The following is a 24046-nucleotide window of genomic DNA, read 5'->3' as shown; positions in this document are numbered from 1 at the left end:
TATATAGATAAAACTTGAAAGCACAGGACATTTGCAGACACACCCATATTTGGCACCATGTGATCTCACGCCAATGGAGAACGAACTTTCCCACAGTGCCGAGCGATAGAGAAATCACCCTATGAATAACCATTTGTATTGGGGTGTCCCACAGGATAGCTCACTTCAAGCACACACTTCTGTCCACAAAGGTAGTCCTGATCTTCTTTTGCCCCGTTGGCGTTCGCACTGACCCAACTAAACTTAACTCAAGCTTTAGAAACAGTATTTTATCTTCCTGCTGGACACTCTGCAGTCCTGTCATCCAAACACTGCCCTTAGCAGCCTCAAAGCTCAGACATATCCCTCATTTTCTTACCCGTTCCCCTCCCATCCAACTTCCACTCCCTTCCCCTCCATTTTGAAGCTATTTTTTTGGTCTTTCTAAGTAGCGACGCAGTTTAATAAGGCCATAAAAAGGCAAATCAAGCACTAGGGTTCATTTCTAGAGGGATAGAATTGAAAAGCAAAGAAGTTATGCTAAACTTGTATAGAACTTTGGTTAGACCACACTTGGGGGTAAATTTTAACCCCCAAGAATGGGTGGGTTGGGGATGGGTGGGAGGTTAAAATAACAGGTTTTTGGAGCGGGACTGCATCCTCGCTCCCACTCGCCCACTTCTGGGTTTAACCCAGTCAGGTATGTCTGCGTGTGGATAGCAGACACCAGGAAGTCCGCCCCCACTTAAAACCGGCGGGCCGATACTTAAAAGGGCAACGTACCTCATTGAAATACTTGAGGTGCTTAATATTTAGTGTACTGGAACATTAAAATGAATTTAACCGTACCTGTTTGGGTTTCCCATCGCTTCCCATTCATGCCAGGTGAAAGCAGATGGGAAGGGCCGGATCCATGAGGTGAGTGCCTTTATTGCACTGTTTGTGGGCCCGGAGGAGCAGGAGAGCTTCATCCAGGCCCAACAAGTTCACTTGGCTGACAGGAGCCTCGTGATCGGCTGACCCCCACCACCCCTCACTCCTGCCACCGATCTCCGTTGCTGACTAATTCCCCCACGCCCCCGATGTCGTCCCTGGCTGGCACCCCCCATATCCCCGTTGCTGGCTGACTCACCCTCTCCCCGCCGCCGATTTTTTCCAAGTCCGTTGATCTGACTCTCCCTCCTGCCCCCCTCTCTGATTTGCAGTTCCTTTCACAGTCTGTTAATCTGGCTGCCTGGTGTGTGGGAAACCCAGGAGCAAATACTCACCTTCAATTGAATTGCGATCGCAGATTGCGACGCACTCAATTCGCTTCCGATTTCCCCACGTGACTATATGCGGACGCGTGGGGTTCCCGGCTCCGAGCTAAAATCATGCTCTTGCTGTACTGAGCACAGTTCTAGTCTCCATATTATAAAAAGGATATAGAGGCATTGGAGTGGGTGCAAAAAGATTTACAATGAAGATACCAGAACTGAGAGGATACACTTATCAGGAAAGGCTGAACAGGCTGGGACTCTATTCTTTAGAAAAGAGAAGACTGAGGGGTGACCTGATAGAGGTCTTTAAGATAATGATAGGGTTTGATACTGTAGACACAGAGAAAATGTTTCCACTTGTTGGGGAGTCCAAAACTAGAGGTCATCAATATAAAATAGTCACTAATAAATCCAATAGGGAATTCAGGAGAAACGTCTTTACCCAAAGAGTGGTAAGAATGTGGAACTCGCTACCACAAGGAGTAGTTGAGGCAAATGGCATAGATGTGTTTAAGGGGAAGCTGGATAAACACATGAGGGAGAAAGGAATAGAAGGATATGCTGATAGGGTGAGATGCACTATGGAGGGAGGAGGCTCGAGTGGAGCATAAACGCCGACATAGACCAGTTGGGCCGAATGGCCTGTTTCTGTGCTGTACTTTCGATGTATCTCGATGTCCTTTCACAACCCTACTGAGATGAGGCAGTGATATTTTTCCGGTTTTTAATAAACGTGTTTGCAGACTGTGAAACTCATTAACTTTGTGACGGGAGTCGACGTCCTTAATTCCTGACTCTTCTCTGTTGTTTTCCGTATACCCACGTCCCCTTCTGAAATTTGGTTCAGTCCTACAAATGGGCCTGTCTGGCAACCAAAATGCTAACCTGTCTTTTCTCTTTCCAGATGCTGACAGGCCTGTATGTATTTCCAGCCCAGCCTGGCTTTTCTTTCCTTCAGAATTCCAGCTTTCCTTTCGAGCTGTTACATTTCCTTTTTGATCCCAGAGCACAGACATTCACTCAACAAGCCGAGAGAAAGCGGCTAGAAGCAGATCAATAATGGATTCCAGCAAATGCGCAATTAATTGTTAATGAGATAATTACGGACCTGATAAAACCTGCGGTGGCGATGGGGTTAGGGGAGAGGGCTGTCTGCTATCAAAGTGCTGCATCGATGGGGGTCATTGTTTCAAAGCTTAACAAGATAATCCCTCAGTTGACTTGTAGAAATGACCACAAAAAAAAAAGCAGCACAGAACAAGAAACTGGGCACAAGTGGGGACAGAGGTGGGAGGAATGAATGAAAGGCAGAGAGGAGACACAGGCTGGGGCTGCAATAGCTGGGGGAAAGGTAGATAATCAGAAATCTCCTCTCTATACTACCCCCTGTAAGGCAGATGAACAATCTTGTTCTCTTTATCCCTCCTGCTTTGCTACAGGATGATTCAACTGCTCCTAGCACAAGAGCGCCCTAGAGTGTTTTTTTTTTAAATTTTCCCTCAAGCTCTATGTCAAGTGAAGCAGCCTCCTTCATGAAATCACCCTTTCCGGACTCATGGAGAACAGACACAGGTTTACCACACAATTCAAAACGTAGAAGAGAAAAGAAGTGACAAAGTAGGCCGATGGAAAACGGACCGTACAATTGCATGGGGCCCCGAGCGGATGAGTTTAAGGATTGGGATATAAATCGATCTCGACTTTACCGGAGGGGCGTCTAACCCGACCTCTGCACATGGGGGGGAGGGGTGGAGAGGGCCACAAGGCAAACTGCATTCCTGATGGGAAATGGGAAGAGCGTGAATGTGAAGAGGGGAAGACAATTTTTTGGTGGGGAAGGGAAACCAGCTTCCCCAAGATTTGCCGATTCCAGTGGGAGGAGGGGGCAGCAATGCTGAAACATTCCAACGCTTCACAAATGCAAACCATCGGCTACTTTTACATTCAATTTTACAGCACAGGAATTCGGCCCAACTGGTCTATGCCAGTGTTTATGCTCGACACGAGCCTCCTCCCACCTTACTTGATCTCACCCTATCAACATATCCCTCTATTCCTTTCTCCCTCATGTGCTTATCTAGCTTCCCCTTAAATGAAGTTATGTTATTCGCCTCAACTACTCCTTGTGGTAGCGAGTTCCACATTCTCACCACTCTCTGAGTAAAGAAGTTTCTCCTGATTTCCTTATTGGATTTATTAGTGACTATCCTATATCCTTTACATCTATCCTACTGAAGGCCATCATAATTTTAAAGACCTCTATCAGTCTTCTCGTTTCTAGAGAAAGGAATTACTTTTAATTATAAAAGCAATTAATGAATTACTTCTGAAGTCCAATGATCTTAGGCAAACATGGCAGCCATTTTGTTACACGGCTCTGGTGCCACATTGGTACCGATGGCTCCCAACCAGGAAGACCCCGCTTCCCTTTTTATTGCCAGGTGAGGCCATGATCAGAGGCAGGTAGGACACTCCACACTAACACTCACTATCTGCCAGCACCCAGTGTCCAAGTTCACACACGAAGAACAATAGCAGTGGCCGTGAAACAGAGTCTCAGCAAGAGGCAGTACTTTCAGGAAAGGAGGGGAGAAGAAAGGGGAGGAAAACATCCGAGGCCCAGCATTTCCTTTAGAGGAGTCACTCGAGGTAACGATGCCGACTTAACTGGCTAAACTGGTTCATACGTTCGTCTCCAGAACAATGAAGAAGTAGAGAGAAGAGTACAAGTCTAAACATGAGGATTATTTGCTGATGTTCCTTCACAAAGCTGTCGAAAGGAATCTCTTCAACACATCCACTCAGGACCAAGGGAACGAGTTAATTCTAGTTACAAACTGCAGTCCAAGGATGGCAAAGTTCATTGTACATGAAACAGCAGCAACAACAACAACAACTTGCATTTATATAGCACCTTTAACGTAGTAAATCGTCCCAAGGCGCTTCACAGGAGCGTAATCACACAAAATTTGACACCGAGCCACATAAAGAGATATTAGGACAGCTTGGTCAAAGAGATAGGTTTTAAGGAACGACTTAAAAGGAGAAGAGAGAGGTGGAGAGGTTTACGGAGGGAATTCTAAAGTTAAGGCCTAGGCAGCTGAAGGCACGGCCGCCAATGGTGGGGCGATGGATATCAGGGATGCGCAAGAGGCCAGGATTGAAAGAGCACAGCGAACTTCTGCGCGCCCACTCTATCCACTGTAAGGTGGCAATGTAGAGCCCACGCCTGCCCCATCCTCTCTGATGTGCGTGCCCAGGCCTCTCAACTTGCAACAGGTGGGATTAGGGTCGGTATTTGGGGTGGGATTTTTAGCAGAACATAGATGCTGGCAGCTCGGGATCCTTGTGTTCTTCAACAGTGTGCTGTGCGATGTCTGGGCATGCTGAGTAGGACTGCTGACTGGCATGTGTGCATCCTTCATTCTAAATACATCAGCCAAGACTAGCTCGGTGGCACAACATTCCCCACACTCGCATCCATCTAAGAACGTAAGAACTTGCAATTCTATAGAACTGTTCATGTCCTCAGGAAGTCCCAAAGCGCTTCACCGCCAATGAATTGAAGTGAGTCACTGTTGTTATGCTAAACCTACAAGTAGCAGTGGGGCTGTTTTCGTTGGAAGACAGGAGATTGCAGGGTGCTTTGATAGAGGTGTTTGAAATTACGAAGGGACAGAGTAGATAGAAACAGACCGTTCCCAGTGTTTCAGAGGTCTAGAACGAATGGACCACAGATTTAACCAGAGAATTAGGGCAGGAGAATTTTTAAAAATATATATATACACAGAGGGCTGTGAGGCTGTGGAATGCACTACCGGAGTTAGTGACTGGCAGCTCGGGATCCTTGTGTTCTTCAACAGTGTGCTGTGTGATGTCTGGGCATGCTGAGCAGGACCGCTGACTGGCATGTGTGTATCCTTCATTCTAAATACATGATGGGCGAGAATTTCCTGGGACCTTCACCGTTACCTTCTGGGGAAGTGTGTCAGGAACCCAGCGGCGTAGCAGGAGCAGCTCCCAGGAAATTCCCAGCCCACGTCAACATTTATGAATCGGTGGTTGATAGAAAGGGGGGAATAAAAGGAGATGGGAACAGGGCGGACCCATTGGATTCAGACCTACTGTTTATATAGAGGATAAACACCAACACGGGCTGCTTCCGTGTTGTGACTTCTATGCACCAATGCCAGGAGTGGGGTTTGAACCTCCACTCTTCTGACTCCAAAGCCACTGAGCCAAGCTGACTCTGTAGCTAGGGTGCCCAGTTTTTGTCGGCTGTGTTGGTGTGTACCATGAAGTTTTGGTGGTCATTTTATAAGATTCTATCCCTGATTCCATTAATTTCCATATCTCTCTCTCTCTCGCTCACTCTTTCTCAAGTTGCTGATACTAACAGATCTTGGTGTTCTGATTCAGGATTTATCCACTGATGAGACGACAACACTAAGGACGGACCTTTCCAAATTTCCTGTTCCGTGAAACTAAAGAAGGGCAAACCAGTGAATCAGAAATATAGGACTGTTCCATCCGGGCTTTTAATGGGTCTCACTGCCAGGGCTCAGGGCCCACAGGCCGCGGGTTAGACACCCCGCCATCTAAATCCCATTCAGATAGGGCTTCCAATGGATCAGTTGGTAACTGGAATGGAGTTATAAGGCCGTGTTCAATCCCTGCAATGTGCTGAGTGAGATCTCCTCATCTGGGGCAGCTGTTAAAGTGTTATTATTGGACTTCGGCATCTCTCGTTTTGGGGGAGGGGTCGGGGTCGGGGCTAGTCAGCCAGACCCCGCCTGAAAACTGCAAACGTGGACATCAGAGAAGGACAAGGTTGGACTCAGCTGTGTTGCCCTCCGAGGATTGCGCCTACTGTCTAGGCTAGCACGCGAAGAATGGCCTACTTGTAGCCAAGCTATCAGAGGACTGGAAGACCAGAATGAACAGATAGAGAGAGAGGAGATTTTAAATTCGGGACAATCCAGCAGAATAGACATTTAATAGCCTTTTGTGTGAGTTAATCTCCACTTGGGAGGAACATCAGAGGCACTGGTGGAGTCAACGGCTTCCAGAGAGGAGGAGGGGGAAGAGAATTGGGTGAGAAGAAACCTGGTTGGAAGAGCTGCATCCCCTCTGTATCCCTCCTACCCCTCAGGAAGAAGAAAGATTCCACAGGAAACAGTACAACTCTACAATCTAAAGTAGTTATAAGCGAGTGTGAAAAGAACCATCAGACAGCCTGTTCCTGATGTCAGCTCAGTCACCGTGCAGGTAGGGGAATGGTTCCAAGTGGAGGCAGGGGGGAAAAGGCAAACGGAACAAAAACTGCAGCTCTGACAGGTGCCCAAACCCAACAGGTGGGGAGTAGAGGCAAACTATTGGCTTGGATAGGGAATTGGTTAGGAGGTAGGAAACAGGGAGTAGGGATAATGGGTATGTACTCAAATTGGCAGGATGTGACAAGTGGTGTCCCCCCAGGGATTTGTACTGGGGCCTCAGCTTTTCACTATATTTATAAACGACTTGGATGAAGGAATAGAGAGCCGTATATCCAAGTTTGCTGATGACACTAAGTTAGGTGGCACAGTAAGTAGTGTAGATGAGAGCAGAAAGTTGCAAAGGGACGTTGATAGATTGAGTGAGTGGGCAAAACTGTGGCAGATGGAGTTCAATGTGGGGAAGTGTGAGGTCATCCATTCTGGACCTAAGAAAGATAGATCAGGGTATTTTCTAAATGGCGAGAAGCTAGGAACTGTGGATGGGCAGACAGATTATGGGGTCCATGTTCAGAAATTACTCAAAGCTTGCGGACAGATACAAAAAATAATTAAAAAGGCCAATGGAATTTTGGCCTTTATCTCAAAGGGGTTGGAATACAAAGAGGTAGAAGTTATGCTATAGTTATATAAAGCTCTGGTTAGACCGCATCTGGAGTATTGCATTCAGTTCTGGGCACCGCACCTCAGGAAGGATATATTGGCCTTGGAGGGGGTGTAGTGTAGATTCACCAGAATAATACCAGGTTTAAAGATTAAATTTTGAGGACAGGTTGCATAGATTAGATTCACCAGAATGATACTGGGCCTAAAAGGGTTAAATCATGAGGACAGGTTGCATAGACTAGGCTTGTATTCCCTTGAGCATAGAAGATTAAGAGGTGGACTAATTAAAGTGTTCAAGATGATTAAAGGATTTGATAGGGTAGATAGAGAGAAACTATTTCCTCTGGTGGGAGAGTCCATAACCTTAAAATTAGAGCTAGGCCGTTCAGGGGTGAAGTCAGGAAGCACTTCTTCACACAAAGGGTAGTGGAAATCTGGAACTCTCTCCCTCAAAAAGGTGCTGAGGCTCGGGGTCAATCGAAAATTTCAAAACTGAGATTGATAGATTTTTGTTAGGCAAGGGTATTAAGGGTGACAGAACCAAGGCGGGTAAATGGGCACAGATCAGCCATGATCGAGTTGAACAGCGGAACAGGCTCGAGGGGCTGAATGGCCTACTCCAGTTCCTATGTTCCTATGAGTGGGGCACCATGTGAGGAGACAAATCATTTTAAAATAAGGAGGGATAATCCTACATTCCATTCTGGGAGCTGGGTCCAAATGCAGTCTGGAGCAATAGGATGAAAGTTACCCCTCTCTATACTGATTGGAAAGGACTGTGGGTGAAATGATTTGGCGAGTCTCGTGCCTGCTCCAAGTGGGTAATAAACGACCATTAATCTGGCACTAAATTGGCAATCTCATTCAGAAAAGCCACGCTCGCAGTACCGTAACTCTTCTGAATTTCTGGAAAAGGCGCAGCCTTAGGTCAGAAACGATGAAAACTTCACCTTGTTTCTGGCATGTCTGTACCTGTCATGGGAGTGCCTGATATTAGAAAATGTCCCAACCCCCAGTGCTGACATCTGCCAATTTGATGAGCACAGAAATAGTCAGTAGAAGCAGATAAACAAACAGCTGGTGTGGAAAAACAAGGAGAGACACAGGAAGAAAATGAAAGAATTTCCACTGTTATCAGACTGAGACATTTACTTACTATTTATTGGGCGGGTTGGGTAGAATAGTCATTCCATTTATGAGCGTTTTATATTTCGGCTAACATGACAATGGATAATAGCAAAAGGTATGGGACACTGGTTATTTACAACCTTACATAACCTGCTAACCAATTTATATTGCTGTGGTTTATTAAATCAGGCTATCTATGGACAATCAATACCCCGTCCCAAACCATGAAGTGGTAGTTCCAATCATGGCTCCCAAATCCAACCATGGGTCCTAATTCTAACCATTACTTTAGTAGGCCAGGCAGCTCGTGTGGCCTGTAAGCCACGTGAGGAAGGACAGCAGAAACTGGCTTGAAGTGTACTCAGCTGTTCAGCGTTTGACGAAGGTGAAAGGCCCCTGTGGAGGTAATTGGATGTCCCACAGTCAGGTGTGGCACAAGGCTCCTTCTGCTGTTCCTCAATGATGCTCGTTGATTCCAACCACGGTTGAACACGCCACTCTTGCGCTGCACCAGTGTTATAATTCCATCACATGTGCCAGCCTTCCTATGCCACAACCTGAATGTGACGCCAACTTGGTGCCACTTAGTGCCCAATGATGGGCAGTTTTGTACTGGTGATTTGGAGCAAATAGAACTGGCCTGAGACTCCCCAAACCCAACTCTCATAGGAGCCTTACAACTGGCACAGAGAGGAGCATTTTTCATCCCAGTTGCCATAGCGAAAGGGCAGAGCTCTAACCCGTTTTGCCATCCAGTCCCTCCAAGTCCAAAATTCACTCTCTGCCCTGGCTAACCTCACCTTTGATGAGATGTGAGCTCTGTTATCTTGCATGGTTTGTATTGCTTCAGAGATCTTCACATAAATTGTATCAACCAGCGACTCCATGTTTGACGCCCCATCAAACCTGTCGGCCACCTGAAGCATAGAGTCTGAAATAGCAAACAGAGCAGTTAAGATCAGAGCTCAAATTCCTCCCACCGATCACGCTCCCACTAGTACGCTGTCCAGGCCCCACACTCTGGAATTCCCTCCCTTTTGTCTCCACTTCTCCACCTCCTTCTCTTTCTTTAAGATCCTACTTAAAACCCATTTCTTCCACCAGAGTTTTAGTTGCCACTCCTAATATCTCCTTCTTTGGCTCGGCATCGATTTTTGTCTGATTACAACGCTGTGTAGTGCCTTGGGACTTTTTTCTATGTTAACGTGCTATGTAAATGCATTCTGATGTATTATTAAATCTTTTTCTCCCACCTCCAATTTTCTCTCCTGGTCTCTAGAGGGTGTTGACTCTAGCTAACTCTGAAGGCACTGGGCATCCTGGAACATTTCCCCAAAGTGGCTATTCTATATGTGTGAACCCAGAGTCGATATCGGTGGGCTATTCAACCATGCAAGGCTTGACAGCCAATCCCAATCCTGTCCTTTACCTGACACTGTCCAGCAAGGGCTGGAAGCTGGGCTGACATTTTCATCTTTAGCTCAGGGGCGTTCAGGCCAGTTACAGCCCTAATGTTGCCCTGGCTGAAACCAGCTAACTCAGCACAGACCAGGAATCATACCTGTGATCCTGTGTTACTGGCTGCATCTCTACGGACATTAATCCAGCTCCCTCACACTGTGACTCAGTAACCCATTATCCCAGCACCCTGTGTTACTGACTATATCTCTACTGATGTTAATCCCTCTCCCTCACACTGTCATTCAGTAACCCCTCCCCCAGCGCACTGTGTTACTGACTGTATCTCTACTGATGTTAATCCCTCTCCCTCACACTGTCACTCAGTAACCCCTCTCCCCCAGCGCACTGTGTTACTGACTGTATCTCTACTGATGTTAATCCCTCTCCCTCACACTGTCTCTCAGTAACTCCTCTCCCCCAGCACCCTGTGTTACTGACTGTATTTCTACTGATGTTAATCCAGCTCCCTCACACTGTCACTCAGTAACCTCTCCCCCAGTGCCCTGTGTTACTGACTGTATCTCTACTGATGTTAATGCCTCTCCCTCACACTGTCACTCAGTAACCCCTCTCCCCCAGCACCCTGTGTTACTGACTGTATCTCTACTGATGTTAATCCAGCTTCCTCACGCTGTGACTCAGTAACCCCTCTCCCCCAGTGCCCTGTGTTACTGACTGTATCTCTACTGATGTTAATCCCTCTCCCTCACACTGTCACTCAGTAACCTCTCCCCCCAGCGCCCTGTGTTACTGACTGTTTCTCTACTGATGTTAACCCCTCTCCCTCACATTCTCGGGCTCAGTAACCCCTCCCAGCCAGTTCACCCAATGCTGCCATCAGCACTCATGGTATGAAGAGAAGGTCATTTCCTCGGGGCGTCTCCTGATCGGCCGCAGTAACTTTGGCAAAAGATCGTCGGAAACCTCGGACAAACCGGCGCCTGTGTTCAAAACCGAAGGTAATTCCCGGCGCATGTGTTCAAAATCAACGAAAAGATCAAGAAGAAAGAAGCAGAATTCTTTAGATGTTGAGTAGGAATCCAAACAGCGTGATCCCAGGTACCTCATGTTCAAGCTCAGTGTCCATGACTGTCGTTCCCCCCCCGCACCCCCCCGAACCTTGAACCTTGAACCTTACCGACTAGGTTCCTCCATTCGCTGTCTAGGTCGGCCTGGTTGGCCAGGCAACCCTTCAGGATGTTGAGGCAGTAGTTGTTGCAGGGCTTCACACTGGCCATGCTCCGGCAGTGAGTACAGTACATCAACCTCATCATGGCTCGAACACACTCTGGGCTTGGAGGCACCTGTGGGGGTGGGAGGAGGGGGTAAGATTTAATACAACTTTGAAAAGGATCACCCCTTAATAAAAACCCTGATTTGTCCACCGAGAGCCCAAAGTTGCAACGTACTTCTTCCGCAGTGAATGTTTATGCTGTTCAAGGTGTGCTTGTTAGTGCTTGGGAATGGAACAGATATGCCCTGCACTGGCAGACACAGGATAAAACTTCCCTCCGTTCAGTCCCAAACCCACTGCCTTACCATTAGATATAGAGAGTTATGGGTACAGTAGCCTAGTGGTTGACTTGTAACCCAGAGGTTGTGAGATCAAATCCCACCATGGTAAGTTCATAGAATCATAAAATGATGCAACACAGAAGGAGGCCATTCGGCCCAGTGTGCCTGTGCCGGCTCTTTGAAAGACCTGTCCAATTAGTCCCACTCCCATGCTCTTTCCCCATAGCCCTGCAAATTTTTTCTCTTCAAGTATTTATCCAATTGCCTTTTGAAAATTACTATTGAATCTGCTTCCACCACCCTTTCAGGCAGCGCATTCCAGATCATAACAACTCGCTGCGAAAAATCATTTTTCCTCATGTCGCCTCTGTTTATTTTGTCAAATTTAATTTTAAAAAACAATCTTGGCAATTTTCCAGATAGTGACCATTAAAAAACCCAACTGGTTCACTACTGTCCTTCAAGGAATGCAGCCTGCCACTCATCGGCCTTACATGTGACTCTAGTCCCAATACCATCAGGGCAACTAAGGATGTTGCCCAAATCCAGAGAATTTTTTTTAAAGGGAGCGATCCTTACTTTTCCCTTTCAGGCCATTCAGCCTCTCCAAGTTAGGGACAACACATACAGATAGTGTGGATCCCTTCCGTCTGCCCCAATCCTATGCTTCAGCCCAAGCTCAGAACAGGACACCTGCTGCACCAGCATGACATGTTTGCTTCCCGCCGTTGCCCACCCTGAGTGCGATTTGCCAAGCCGGGCCAGTTGAAAGGCAGTTCTGTGCTGTGACCTGATGCCAGCTATTAACTGGGTTTTATATAGGAGCCTTACAGCGGTGGGGGAGATGGCAGTGTGTTAGCTCAGTGCTTCACTCAGATAACAAAGCATTGGTGACTCAGCAGCAGCTGCAAGAAAAAAGGTTGTCTATTGAAAAAAATAAATCAAATACTTAGATATGAACCAGGATTTTCCAGCGATGAGGGATTGGAGTTATGAGGAAATACTGGAGCAGCAAGGCTGCATTATCTTGTACTGAGAAGATTGAAGGAGGATTTAATACTTGTTCAAAATTCTAAAAGGAACAGAGAAGGTAAACACAGATAAATGATTTCCATTGGTAATAAAGCAAAGACACAAGGCCGTGATCTCAAGATATGCATCAGATGCGTATGGGATTAGGAGAAGCCTTTACACGCAGAGTTATTGGAATGTGGAATGTTTCCCACAAGTGCCGGCTGACGCTAACTCCATTCCAGCATTCAGGAAGGTCCTCGATATTTACTGAAACAAGATTATAGAAGGGAACGGGAGGAAAAGGTGATTAGTTTGAGGAGAAAAGCAGGAAAAGGGGATTTGTTCGAGGAGAAAAGCAGGAATGGGGGATTAGTTAGGAGAGAAAAGCAGGAAAGGAGACGATAAAAACATCCGGGAAGTGAAGGCAAAAAGGGTCGGATGACGTCCTCTTGTGATAAATGTTCTATGTTTCTATTACTTATTCTTAAAATGCTAATTAAAGGTACATTCAGCAGTTTGTACAGTAACCAACTGACATTGATCTCTCAATACTGTGTATTTACTGAGTACCACTTTGTTCTGTATGTTAACTGCCTATCTTGGTTAAGGTCCTGTAAGTATTTTTACCCTGAATGTGTCAGATGTGCAGTTCTACCCCTTCCCTCCCCCACAATTGATGACAACTCTCAAATATAAAGTTCCTGACCTCTGAACCAGCAGCAGCATCACATGCCCACTCTCGCTCGCCGCCTGGTGAGGTAATTATTCAATTGTTTGTGCCTCCTGTAGTTTCTCCCCCCACCCCCTTCCCTTTCTCTCCTGAAGATGCTGTCTCGAGATGGGCTATGATTCCAACAGCACCTTCAGAGATCTTCCTCAACTGACCATTCTTCACCCACAAGCTGGACGGTTGCACATTGGCAGGCTATGTAAATATGGGCAGGGCATCACAGCCAAACCTGGCCCTCTCCAGCTGGGTTCAGGACATCTCCCTACCAGGCACTCTTGCTACTTTTGCCACTGCTCAGCCCAATTTGATAATAGCTTCAACCTTGTGCTTGACCTCTCCAATAACTGTGTTTAATATCCATGCAGTGTCCAGCACGGTTAGATCTCCCAGCACGGCCCTCCCCCCCCACCACTTCCCATCCTCATCTATGGCAGGGTATTCAAGCTCTTGTCTGTGTGAGCCACTGGCTATGTACTATAGAGCCCTGGGTTCGAGAATATTCCTATTAATTTCCATATATTTCAAGTTGTTGACACTATCTTGGGGTTCTTATTTAGGATTTATCAATTAATTAGGCCAAAGGACTAAGAAAATGTCTTTCCAACGCTCCAAGCCAACAAAATTCAGATTGGATAAACAAACAAGTAAGTAATACAAGGGCAAATAGGACTGAGCCGCATTGGCTTCAAGGGGCAGATTGACAGATTGCCAGAGATCAAAGGTCCACGAGTGGCCCTAGGGTTAGTGCCCCCTGACTTATGGGGGGTTTTCACAGTGCCAGTAGGTTGTGGGTTCAAGTCCCACTCCAGAGACTTTAGCATAAAATCTAGGCTGACACTCCAGTGCAGTACTGATGGAGTGCCGCACTGTCGGAGGTGCCACCTTCCGGATGGGACGTTAAACCGAGCCCCCATCTGCCCTGTCAGGTGGATGTAAAAGATCCCATGGCACTATTCGAAGAAGAGCAGGCCAATATTTATCGTTCAACCAACATCACTAAAAGTGGATTATCTGGTTATTATCACATTGGGACCTTGCTGTGCACGAATTGTCTGCCGTGTTTCCTACATTACACTTCAAAAGTACTTCATTGGCTATAAAACACCTTGGGACGTCCTGAGGTGGTGAAAGGCACGTTATAAATCTAAGTTCTTTCATATTTCTCTCCATGAAGTTATTTCCCCCTTGAGGACTCCCCACCCCGTGATGACAAGACCAGTAAGTGGTGTGGTCAGTCTAATTAGAGGATAACGTAAGCCGAGTTCTTCCCCTCCTTCCACACTCTCTGAACTCAGCACCACCGAGGGGCCAGTTATATTACAGACACCATTCTCCGAATGTCAGCTGTACAGTGCAATGCAAGTTTGCGAACTCGGGTTGCAGTGTCCACTTCTACATTGCCCTCTGCTCAGTGACAATGGTGCACTCCACCCCTGTGCCTCCATCGAAATACCTGTTAAATGGTTAAAAGTAGGAAAGAGCAGATGTGGTCACTGATGCTCTATCCACATTATAAAGAGTTGAGTTAAGTTCAGAGGTTCCTAGGCTTTCCACCAATCAGTGGTTATGTTGCATTTGTTGTGAAACCCAAATGGTGAGAGACTCCCCCGGAAGTGGTCTCACTCTTCTGACTTTCAGGGTACATTTACACTCACCTTTTTAGCTGTTAGCTCTGGCTCGAGTGCTAACTCTCTCACCTCTGGGTCACAGGGTCATGGGTTCAAGTCCCACTCCAGGACTCGAACACGTAACTCAGACTGACACTTCAGTGGAGTGCTGCACTGTTGGAGGTGCCATCTTTCGAATGAGACGTTAAACCGAGGCACCACCTACCCTCTGGTGGATGTAAAAGGTCCCATGGAACTATTTCGGACAAGAGTAGGGGCGTTATCCCTGGTGTTTTGGCCAATATTTAACCCTCAACTCAACGTTATTAAAACCATTTAATTAGTCATTCATTGTCGCTGGGTCAATATCCTGGAGCTCCTTAACTAACAACAGAGTGGGAGCACCTTCACCGCACGGACTGCAGTGGTTCAAGGAGAAGGCCCACCACCACCTTCTTAGGGCGACAAGGGATGGGCAATCAATACAACCGTGCCAGCTTCGCCCATGTCCCAAGCTCCTCAAAATCCATGTCTTTGACCAAGCTTTTGGTCATCCCTCCTAATTGCTCCCTCTCTGGCTGCTTTTCTTCTGCCCACTTGTGAAGCACCTAGAGATGTTTCTGCAAGTTAAAGGCAGTATACAAGTAAAGCTTGTCATCATTGAAGGACAAGGTATTTGGAGCTTAAAGAGAAGAACTTCCATTTATTTTGCACCTTTCATATCCTCAGGACATCCTAAATGAATTACTTTTGAAGTACAGTCACTGATATAATGTAGGCAAACACAGCAGCCAATTTGCGAACAGCAAGATCCCACAAACAGCAACAAGATGATGACCGGTTAATCTGTTTTGATGGTGTTGGTTGAGGGGAGAGCTCCCTGCTTTTCAAATAGTATCATAAGATCTTTTACATCCACTTAAACAGGGCTTCGGTTTCACGTCTCATCCGAAAGAGAATACCATCTACAGTGCAGCTCTCCCTCAGTACTTCAATGAAGTGGTGGCCTAGATTACGTGCTCAAGTTCTGCAGTTGAACTTGAACTCGCGACCTTCTGCCTTAGAAGTGAGAGTGCTACCTACTGAACCAAGCCGATGCCTTAGAAGGAACAAGAGAACTTCAGAAAGGAGGAAAGCTCCAATAAATGTTCCCATGCTTCTGCTCCATTGCTCTTCAGATATTAGCGGGAAGAGAGAAAAAAAACCCACAGATGCGCTACGATAAAACCAGCTAATATGAGGAGACGGCTGCTTTCCATTTGTTATGATGTAATCTGACAGCTCTGTCTTCTCAATAACAGGAGCTCCTTTGTTGGGTGGCATTTTCTCAACAGGAGGTGGGAGGATCTTTTCAGTGCACATCGCTTCAGGGGGAAGTCTGGTGCTGTAACACCTTATAATTAAAATCTGCCTTTACATGCCTTTGACACACAGGTGCACAGGCTCGATTGCCAAAAGGGTCTTATCACTCTGTACTGTTGAGCTGATGAACAAAAGGTGAACCAGTGAGAGAATATCTTGGAGGCACTTGATCACAAATGCCAACACAGAACTCCTTTTTTTTTTGTTCGACCTAGGGGCTAATTGCTAAAATCACACAAAGTCACCACAAACCGAGTTTTCTGGATGGAAGTGTGGGTCTCTACTAAGACGCAGCCCAGTCCTTCAGGGTCACTTCTGGCTGCAGTTGACTCGAGGGTCAAACCGGGGAGTGCATCTACTGACGGAGAAACTGGAGGGAAAAGCCCCCAAATGAGTGAGATAGAGACAAAGGATTAAAAAAAAACACCCACAGCGATAGGAGACGAGGGCTAATAGTGAGAGAAGGAGTCCATGTGGGAGAGCAGCATTCCCTGGGTAGGAGTGCACAGCTATCCCATTTACTGCCAAGAACACCTTCAAACTGCAGAATAGCTAACAGCTAAGGCAGAGCATTTAGCATGATGCTAATCCTTGGCATAATACATTGAAACACTTGCACCACCACCAACTGCTCCATGCCTTTCTAAAATCCAAGACCCACTGCTGGGCACAGCACCCTTTCTTTTCCATCCAATTTTGTCTCCTCCTCTTTTCGACAATCTAGACACTTGCCGGGTACATGTCCACATCCATTAGAAGCCTTCCAGTACCTTAACCAAAGGGCTAATCCTTGACCATGGAAGATGAGCTAGGTTACTCTGCTGTGGAAGGCATCACAGCTAGGCCCGAGGAGCGAGGAGTCAACGGATGGCGATCAGGAGCAGGAACCCTGGCTGAGTTCTCTGCACTCCTAGCTCTATGCGCTGAGGTTAAGTGCAGCACCCCAGACGGCTGCCTTAAGCAGAGACACATTTAGCTCAGTGCAGACAGAGAATGGAAGCTACACCAGGCAGTGCCTTCGAAGTCAGTGGGGAACTACATGGCATCTTCAATGTACTGGCCACCTCGGCAAGTTGGCCGCCACGTCATAACCTCAGAAGAGACGGTGCCCCCCTTATTATCGATTCATCAACCATTAGAAAACATCTTCCACAATTTACCCTTTCATACTTTGAAAACCTCCATTATAGTCCTCTTTAACCTCCGCCGTCCCAGTGAAAAAGCCACAATTTTTCAAGCCTTTCTTCATAACTATCACCTCATCCCTCGTGTCATTTCATGTGTTTAAATGAACACCAGCAAAGGTATTCAAACACTTGTTTCTGCAAAGCTCCGTTTGTCTACGTTAAAGGCTCTGTATAAAACCAAGTTGTTATGCTTGTCAATTTACTAAAATACATTTTGAAATAAACTATTGAGATCACTATGGGGAGTCTTTGAGTCACAGTTTTCAAAGCAACGTATAAGGGTGAATTTTGTGAGACCCCGGCCACCCCTGGTGGGGCCTCGAACACACCTAGCATGTATTGGAAGATCGTGATCAAGCTCCCTGGTTGCAGTGTAAAGATGGCTAGAGCTGACTGTGTGGTATCTGTTCATACCAAGAACCTGGGCTTGAATCCAACCCAGACACATGAGTTAAAAGTCTCCTATCTCTGTTGGGTGTAAACATGGAATTAGAGTGGGAAGCATCAATCCAGTTCATAGTGTGTGTACAAAAGAACCCCATGTCCTGTACAAGCTGACAATGTCACTCAGACAGGCTACAGGATGGAAAAATATCACATTGGTGTGGGTGCTTCTCTGAGACTAGCATTGAGACACTTTGGTAGAAGACTGTAGAGGGAGCTTTACTGTGTATCTAACCTATGTTGTACCTCACCTGGGAGTGTTTAATGGGACAGTGTAGGTGGAGCTTTACTGTGTATCTAACCTATGTTGTACCTCACCTGGGAGTGTTTAATGGGACAGTGTAGGTGGAGCTTTACTGTGTATCTAACCTATGTTGTACCTCACCTGGGAGTGTTTAATGGGACAGTGTAGGTGGAGCTTTACTGTGTATCTAACCTATGTTGTACCTCACCTGGGAGTGTTTAATGGGACAGTGTAGGTGGAGCTTTACTGTGTATCTAACCTATGTTGTACCTCACCTGGGAGTGTTTAATGGGACAGTGTAGGTGGAGCTTTACTGTGTATCTAACCTATGTTGTACCTCACCTGGGAGTGTTTAATGGGACAGTGTAGGTGGAGCTTTACTGTGTATCTAACCTATGTTGTACCTCACCTGGGAGTGTTTAATGGGACAGTGTAGGTGGAGCTTTACTGTGTATCTAACCTATGTTGTACCTCACCTGGGAGTGTTTAATGGGACAGTGTAGGTGGAGCTTTACTGTGTATCTAACCTATGTTGTACCTCACCTGGGAGTGTTTAATGGGACAGTGTAGGTGGAGCTTTATTGTGTATCTAACCTATGTTGTACCTCACCTGGGAGTGTTTAATGGGACAGTGTAGGTGGAGCTTTACTGTGTATCTAACCTATGTTGTACCTCACCTGGGAGTGTTTAATGGGACAGTGTAGGTGGAGCTTTACTGTGTATCTAACCTATGTTGTACCTCACCTGGGAGTGTTTAATGGGACAGTGTAGGTGGAGCTTTACTGTGTATCTAACCTATGTTGTACCTCACCTGGGAGTGTTTAATGGGACAGTGTAGGTGGAGCTTTATTGTGTATCTAACCTATGTTGTACCTCACCTGGGAGTGTTTAATGGGACAGTGTAGGTGGAGCTTTACTGTGTATCTAACCTATGTTGTACCTCACCTGGGAGTGTTTAATGGGACAGTGTAGGTGGAGCTTTACTGTGTATCTAACCTATGTTGTACCTCACCTGGGAGTGTTTAATGGGACAGTGTAGGTGGAGCTTTACTGTGTATCTAACCTATGTTGTACCTCACCTGGGAGTGTTTAATGGGACAGTGTAGGTGGAGCTTTACTGTGTATCTAACCTATGTTGTACCTCACCTGGGAGTGTTTAATGGGACAGTGTAGGTGGAGCTTTATTGTGTATCTAACATATGTTGTACCTCACCTGGGAGTGTTTAATGGTTCAGTGTAGGTGGAGCTTTACTCTGTATCTAACCCCGCTGTACCTGACCTGGGAGTATTTTAATTGTTTCTGACAAGGATCAGGAACAGAAATTTTGATATCTATTTTCCCCTCCCCTGACTTAGATTACATCCTAACTGAAGCAAATTCACTGTCTTCACTGAGATCAGTTAACCTGGCACAGAGGATCTAACTTGACGCCACAAGAGCCAGGCAGCAGCTGAGTAACCGGGGAAAGCAGTAAAATGAGGCCTCGGTTTCTCTGCTGCCAGATCAGCAATCAGCAATACCCTCAAAATGATCAGGGCAGCACACTGGGCACCAGTGCTGGTCTCATTACCCATCATCATAATCTCTCACTCCGTCCAGGTTCGAGGACTCTATTGTATCTTTCCTAGATCATTACTGCCCAATCATCACTCATAAACCACGAGAGAGGAGACCGCAACTTTGAATATATTGGAAATTCCTTTCATGGATCACTTCAGCCTGAGTCTATCTGAAGTGCTTGGTGCAACTCATCTCTGACTCACCAGAAAGTAGGCTCCAGGGACCTCACTCATGAGAACAACCAACGCCCTTGAGATGCCAGTAATTAGAAGGGATCTTGCGTTGCCAAGGTGAGCTCTTCTAAACTCACTGGGGATGAGCTCCAAAATAAAACTGGCCAGCACTGTGTTTTACAAACCCAAGGAGGTGGGGGGGGGGGGGGGGGAGGGGGGTGCTGGGTGGTGCAGTGGGCTCCCACTCCTCATCACTATCCAGTTCGAAGGAAGTCCAGATGTGTGTGGGTGCTGGGGCCGAGTGAGGACAGGATCAGGTTCGGATTCAATGGCCCCCACTGGTGCATAACCTCCCGCCACTTAAATGTTTAGGCTCATCGATGAAGAATGGCCATTTGGGCAAGTTTTTTCGTGGGGGGGGGTGGGTTTGCACCCCAACAGAAGTCAACAGCCTCAGGAATGGACGACAGAATATACTAAGGAAGGATCTACATATATAATGATGCAATCGTTGTCATAGAGATGTAATGCACTGTGTTATGGGGCCGTGATGATATATCATCATACACATATATATATACACACACACACATGTATGATAGAGAGACTAGGGAAGTGGGGATTGTTCTCCTTAGAGCAAAGAAGATTAAGGGGAGATTTAAAGGAGGTGTTCAAGTTTATGAAGGGTTTTGATAGAGTAAATAAGTAGAAACTATTTCCACTGGCAGGAGAGTCAGTAACCAGAGGACACAGATTTAAGCCATTTGGCAAAAGAACTAGAGGGGAGATGAGGAGATATTTTTTAAGCGGCGAGCTATTACAATCTGGAATACATTGCGTGAAAGGCCGATGTAATTAGATGCAACAGTAACTTTCAAAAGAGAATTGGATATATACTTGAAAAGGTAAAATTTGCAGGGCTATGGGGAAAGGGCGGGGGAGTTGGACTAACTGGATAGATCTTTCAAAGAGACGGCACAGGCTCGATGGGCCAAATGGCCTTCTTCTGTGCTCTATTATTCTATGATTCATATTGTAATGCTGTTATGCAATTTAAGACCGACAGGCCACTTGCAGCCACACACAAACCAACATGTACTACAAGGGTAAATCTCCTTGGGGAATGATCCCTTCCAAAAGATTACAAAAAACATCTAAACACAGTTAGTGCACAGACTGCAAATTCAGCCACACTCCTGGGACCTGACTCTCTGTTAATTACAACTGGGAGGTTTTTTTTCCCTGCGATGTGGAAATGCTCGTGTTTCAATGGCCCCGGTATCAGCAGTAAATACTCCTCTATTCTGCTATTCTCCACAAAACTGTCCACAATTCAATATTAAATACATACTCCTGCTCAGAGACTCCTGCTCAGTGTGTCAGCAGTAGGTGTGGCTCTTCTTGAATTATGAGCAACCCACATTGGTGGGGCATTGAGGGAACTTTACTCTGTATCTAACCTGTGCTGCCCCTGCCCTGGGAATGATTCATGGGACAATGTAGAGCAAGCTTGACGCTGTATCCAATCTGTACTGTACCAAACATGGGAGTGCTTGATAGGACAGTGTAGACGGAGCTCAACTCTTGAATCCAACCCATACAGCATCTGCCCTGAGAGTTTTTGATGGGCAGTGTAGAGGGAGCTTCACTCTGTGTTTAAACCATGCTGTACCTGCCCTGAGAGTATCTGATTGTTGAATAGCCTACATATTTAGGCCCCGATATTTACAGGGAGGCGGGGAAGAGGTTTAGCGACCAGGAAACCCTGATTTTCCGGAGGTCCTGCCGAATTTAGGGAGGCTGGCCGTCTGTCGGGCAGGTAGGCCTGGAGCACCAGGCCGCAGAAGGAGGGAGGTGAGTCGGACATTGTGGGGGGTGGGGTGGGGAAGAGAAGCGGAGATCGTGGTGTGGACATCGGAGGGGGGGGGGGGGGGGGGGGGAGTCGAACACGTTGTGGGGGGGGAGAGATCGCGGGGCGGACCTTGGGGGGGAGGGAGATCAGGGGTCGGTCATTGTGGGGAATGGGGGGTGGAAATCGCGTGGGTCCGATTGTGGGGTGGTTTAGAGGTTTGCTTGGGGGGCCGGGAGGAAGCACTCCTGCTCCTCTTGGCCCACAAGCAGTACTGGAAAGGCACTTACCTGTTCCGTCCTGCCGTTCTCGCCTCCTCTCAGCTGCCGGGTTTCCCGAGATCTTGAAATCCCGGCCCCCAGGAGTTAAATGTGAAACAGAGGTAAAGTTTGAGATAAGCAGCCTCATTAACATATTTTAATGACAGGCCCGCTTCCATTAAAACCGGAAATAGGCACGTTGGAGTCGGGTTGGGGTCGGGTTTCCCATCTTTAAAGTCCCCTGTCCGTCCTGGGGGGGTTAAAATTACCCGCTCAATGTCTAGATTCACTCTTGGCCATATGGCCGAAGGGCCAGAGGGTAACCAGTATCCACATCACATTCCCCCACCCGGAGTTAACAGATTCGGGGTGGGGTGGGCGTTGGGGTGGGGTGATAAGGGAAGACAACTGGCTGAAAGAAATGTCTCCACAGCGAGCGTAGGCTGGTTTATTAGGTTCGACCAGGAGACAAAGTAGAAGTGAGATCACTGAAGCCAGTGGCCTTCCGCCAATCCAGCTCTTTCCTACGCTCAGGTTCACTCGCTCCCCAAAACCAACGATGTTCCTGAGCTCAGCAACACTTGATTTGAGAAGTGATTGCGTTGTAAAGTGTTGTTACAAAGTGCATCGAATACATGGCACAACGTTCGTGCATCGTCCAGACTTTGTTTCAACGTGATCCGCATCATCGCATCAGCATTTTGGCAAACCAGCAGTAAAGGGTTTGGCAAAGAATTTTCGGATGTGGGTTGTATCATTGTTAAGGAGAACATTTCTGTGAATGAAGTGTGAAGCCCCCAGCCACTCAATCATCTCAGCCAGGTTTCTCTCCAGTTGGGCAAATGTTTGGTTTTTTTAACCACGTTTTACCCAGCAAGGAGAAAACTCGATTGAGTGTTTCTAACTTCACCCTTCCATGGATATTTCTGGCAGTAATTTGCACAGGGGTTCGCCCGATCATCTGCCATAAATTCAGTGGAATTCCCAGAAAAATGGCAGAAATGGCTACTTCTGGTCATTTCTCGAGGGTTTCTGCCAAAGTTATGGCAGATTATCGGAAGAACCACTGCAGAAAATCGACCCCTTAATTTTCTTTCACACTCCATGTACAATCTACCCTATTATAGACTCTACCCCACCCATTTAATCTCCTTCCAAAGCCCATGTACAATTTACCCTACCATGGACTCTACCCACCCATTTAATCTCCTTCCACAGCCCATGTACAATTTACTCTATCATGGGCTCTAGCCACCCATTTATTGTCCTGAGGGAAAGTTCGATATAAATACTCCAAGCAAAACTCCAGAATATTCATCCACCCTCACGTTCCAGTATTTACCTGGGCAGCTGCTTCCACTGAAAATCCCCCTTCCCTGCCCCACCAGCACAGGAAACATCATGTCCCATGGAGTATTTGACCATCTCAGTCTTTACCTACCACTAGCCCCCAACCAACTGCTTTCATAGGGAGTCTGATCCGCATCCCCTGCTCTGTTGGGGAAAAAGGTTTCTCTAATCTCTAGACTTGCTTGAGGTTTGTTCATTTTACCTTTGTGTCCTCTGGTGGAGAGCTCACAATCCACATCAACCACACCACTCACATCTCCTCATTTTAAAGGTCAGAGAAGGCTAAATTTGCTGGGTGTGCGGGATCTACATTGAATTCTACTTCCCTCCAGTGTAAGCAGGGTTAAGCTCATGGAGTCACTCATAGCTTACAGCCCTATGTTCTGGAATTTGCCTGTCCCTACTCCCTGAACTCTTCGACGCACTCTCATGATTCATTAGCAGTAGGTGTAATGCCGAGGGGCCCTTGACGGTCAGACGCAGGAGGCCGAAAGTCGGTGTAGCTCCTGGCCCGGAAAAGGCTGCGTGGTCGGTCAAATCTGACATGGCAGAACTATTTACAGGAGGACCAGGACGAGAGAGCGATAATAAGAGGAGACTTGAGAGAGCAATGGCAGAGTGGAGAAAGCAATGGCAAGGTCTATGGGCGGCCTGACTAATAGTAAGCAGTAAACCAGTCACAGTGAGAAGTGCTGACTGAATATCTCGTGTGCTGAATGTACTGACCTGTTTAATCATTACCCCTGTGCTCACTAACCTACATTGGTTCCTGGTCCACCAATGCCTCGATTTTAAAATTCTCATCCTTGTGTTCAAACCCCTCCATGGCCTCGCCCCTCCCTATTTCTGTAACCTCCTCCAGCCCAACAACCCTCCAAGAACTCTGCACTCCTCCAACTCTGGCCTCTTGCGCATCCCCCACTTCCTATGCCCGTCAATGGCGGCCGTGCCTTCATCCGTCTCGGCCCTAAGCTCTGGAATTCCCTCCCCAAACCTCTTTGCCTCTCCACCTCTCTCTCCTCCTTTAAGACACTGCTTAAAACC

The 24046-nt window shown here is 46.9% G+C and overlaps 1 protein-coding gene across 1 annotated transcript in view; it reads right to left on the bottom strand.

Moving 5' to 3' along the window:
• Positions 1-24046, bottom strand: part of LOC137331650 (glypican-1-like) — a 162685-nt gene that overhangs the window by 18289 nt on the left and 120350 nt on the right. Inside the window, exons 4-5 of the mRNA XM_067995588.1 lie at positions 10845-11010; positions 9046-9176 (exon numbers count right to left, since the gene is read on the bottom strand). Coding sequence (XP_067851689.1) covers positions 9046-9176; positions 10845-11010 — 297 coding nt within the window. The remainder of the gene's footprint in view (positions 1-9045; positions 9177-10844; positions 11011-24046) is intronic.

The sequence above is a fragment of the Heptranchias perlo genome, chromosome 13, assembly GCF_035084215.1.
Source record: "Heptranchias perlo isolate sHepPer1 chromosome 13, sHepPer1.hap1, whole genome shotgun sequence".
In the NCBI taxonomy this organism is placed as follows: Eukaryota; Metazoa; Chordata; class Chondrichthyes; order Hexanchiformes; family Hexanchidae; genus Heptranchias; species Heptranchias perlo.
Note: the sequence above shows the minus strand (reverse complement) of the source record. Positions and strands in the feature narration are given on the sequence as shown.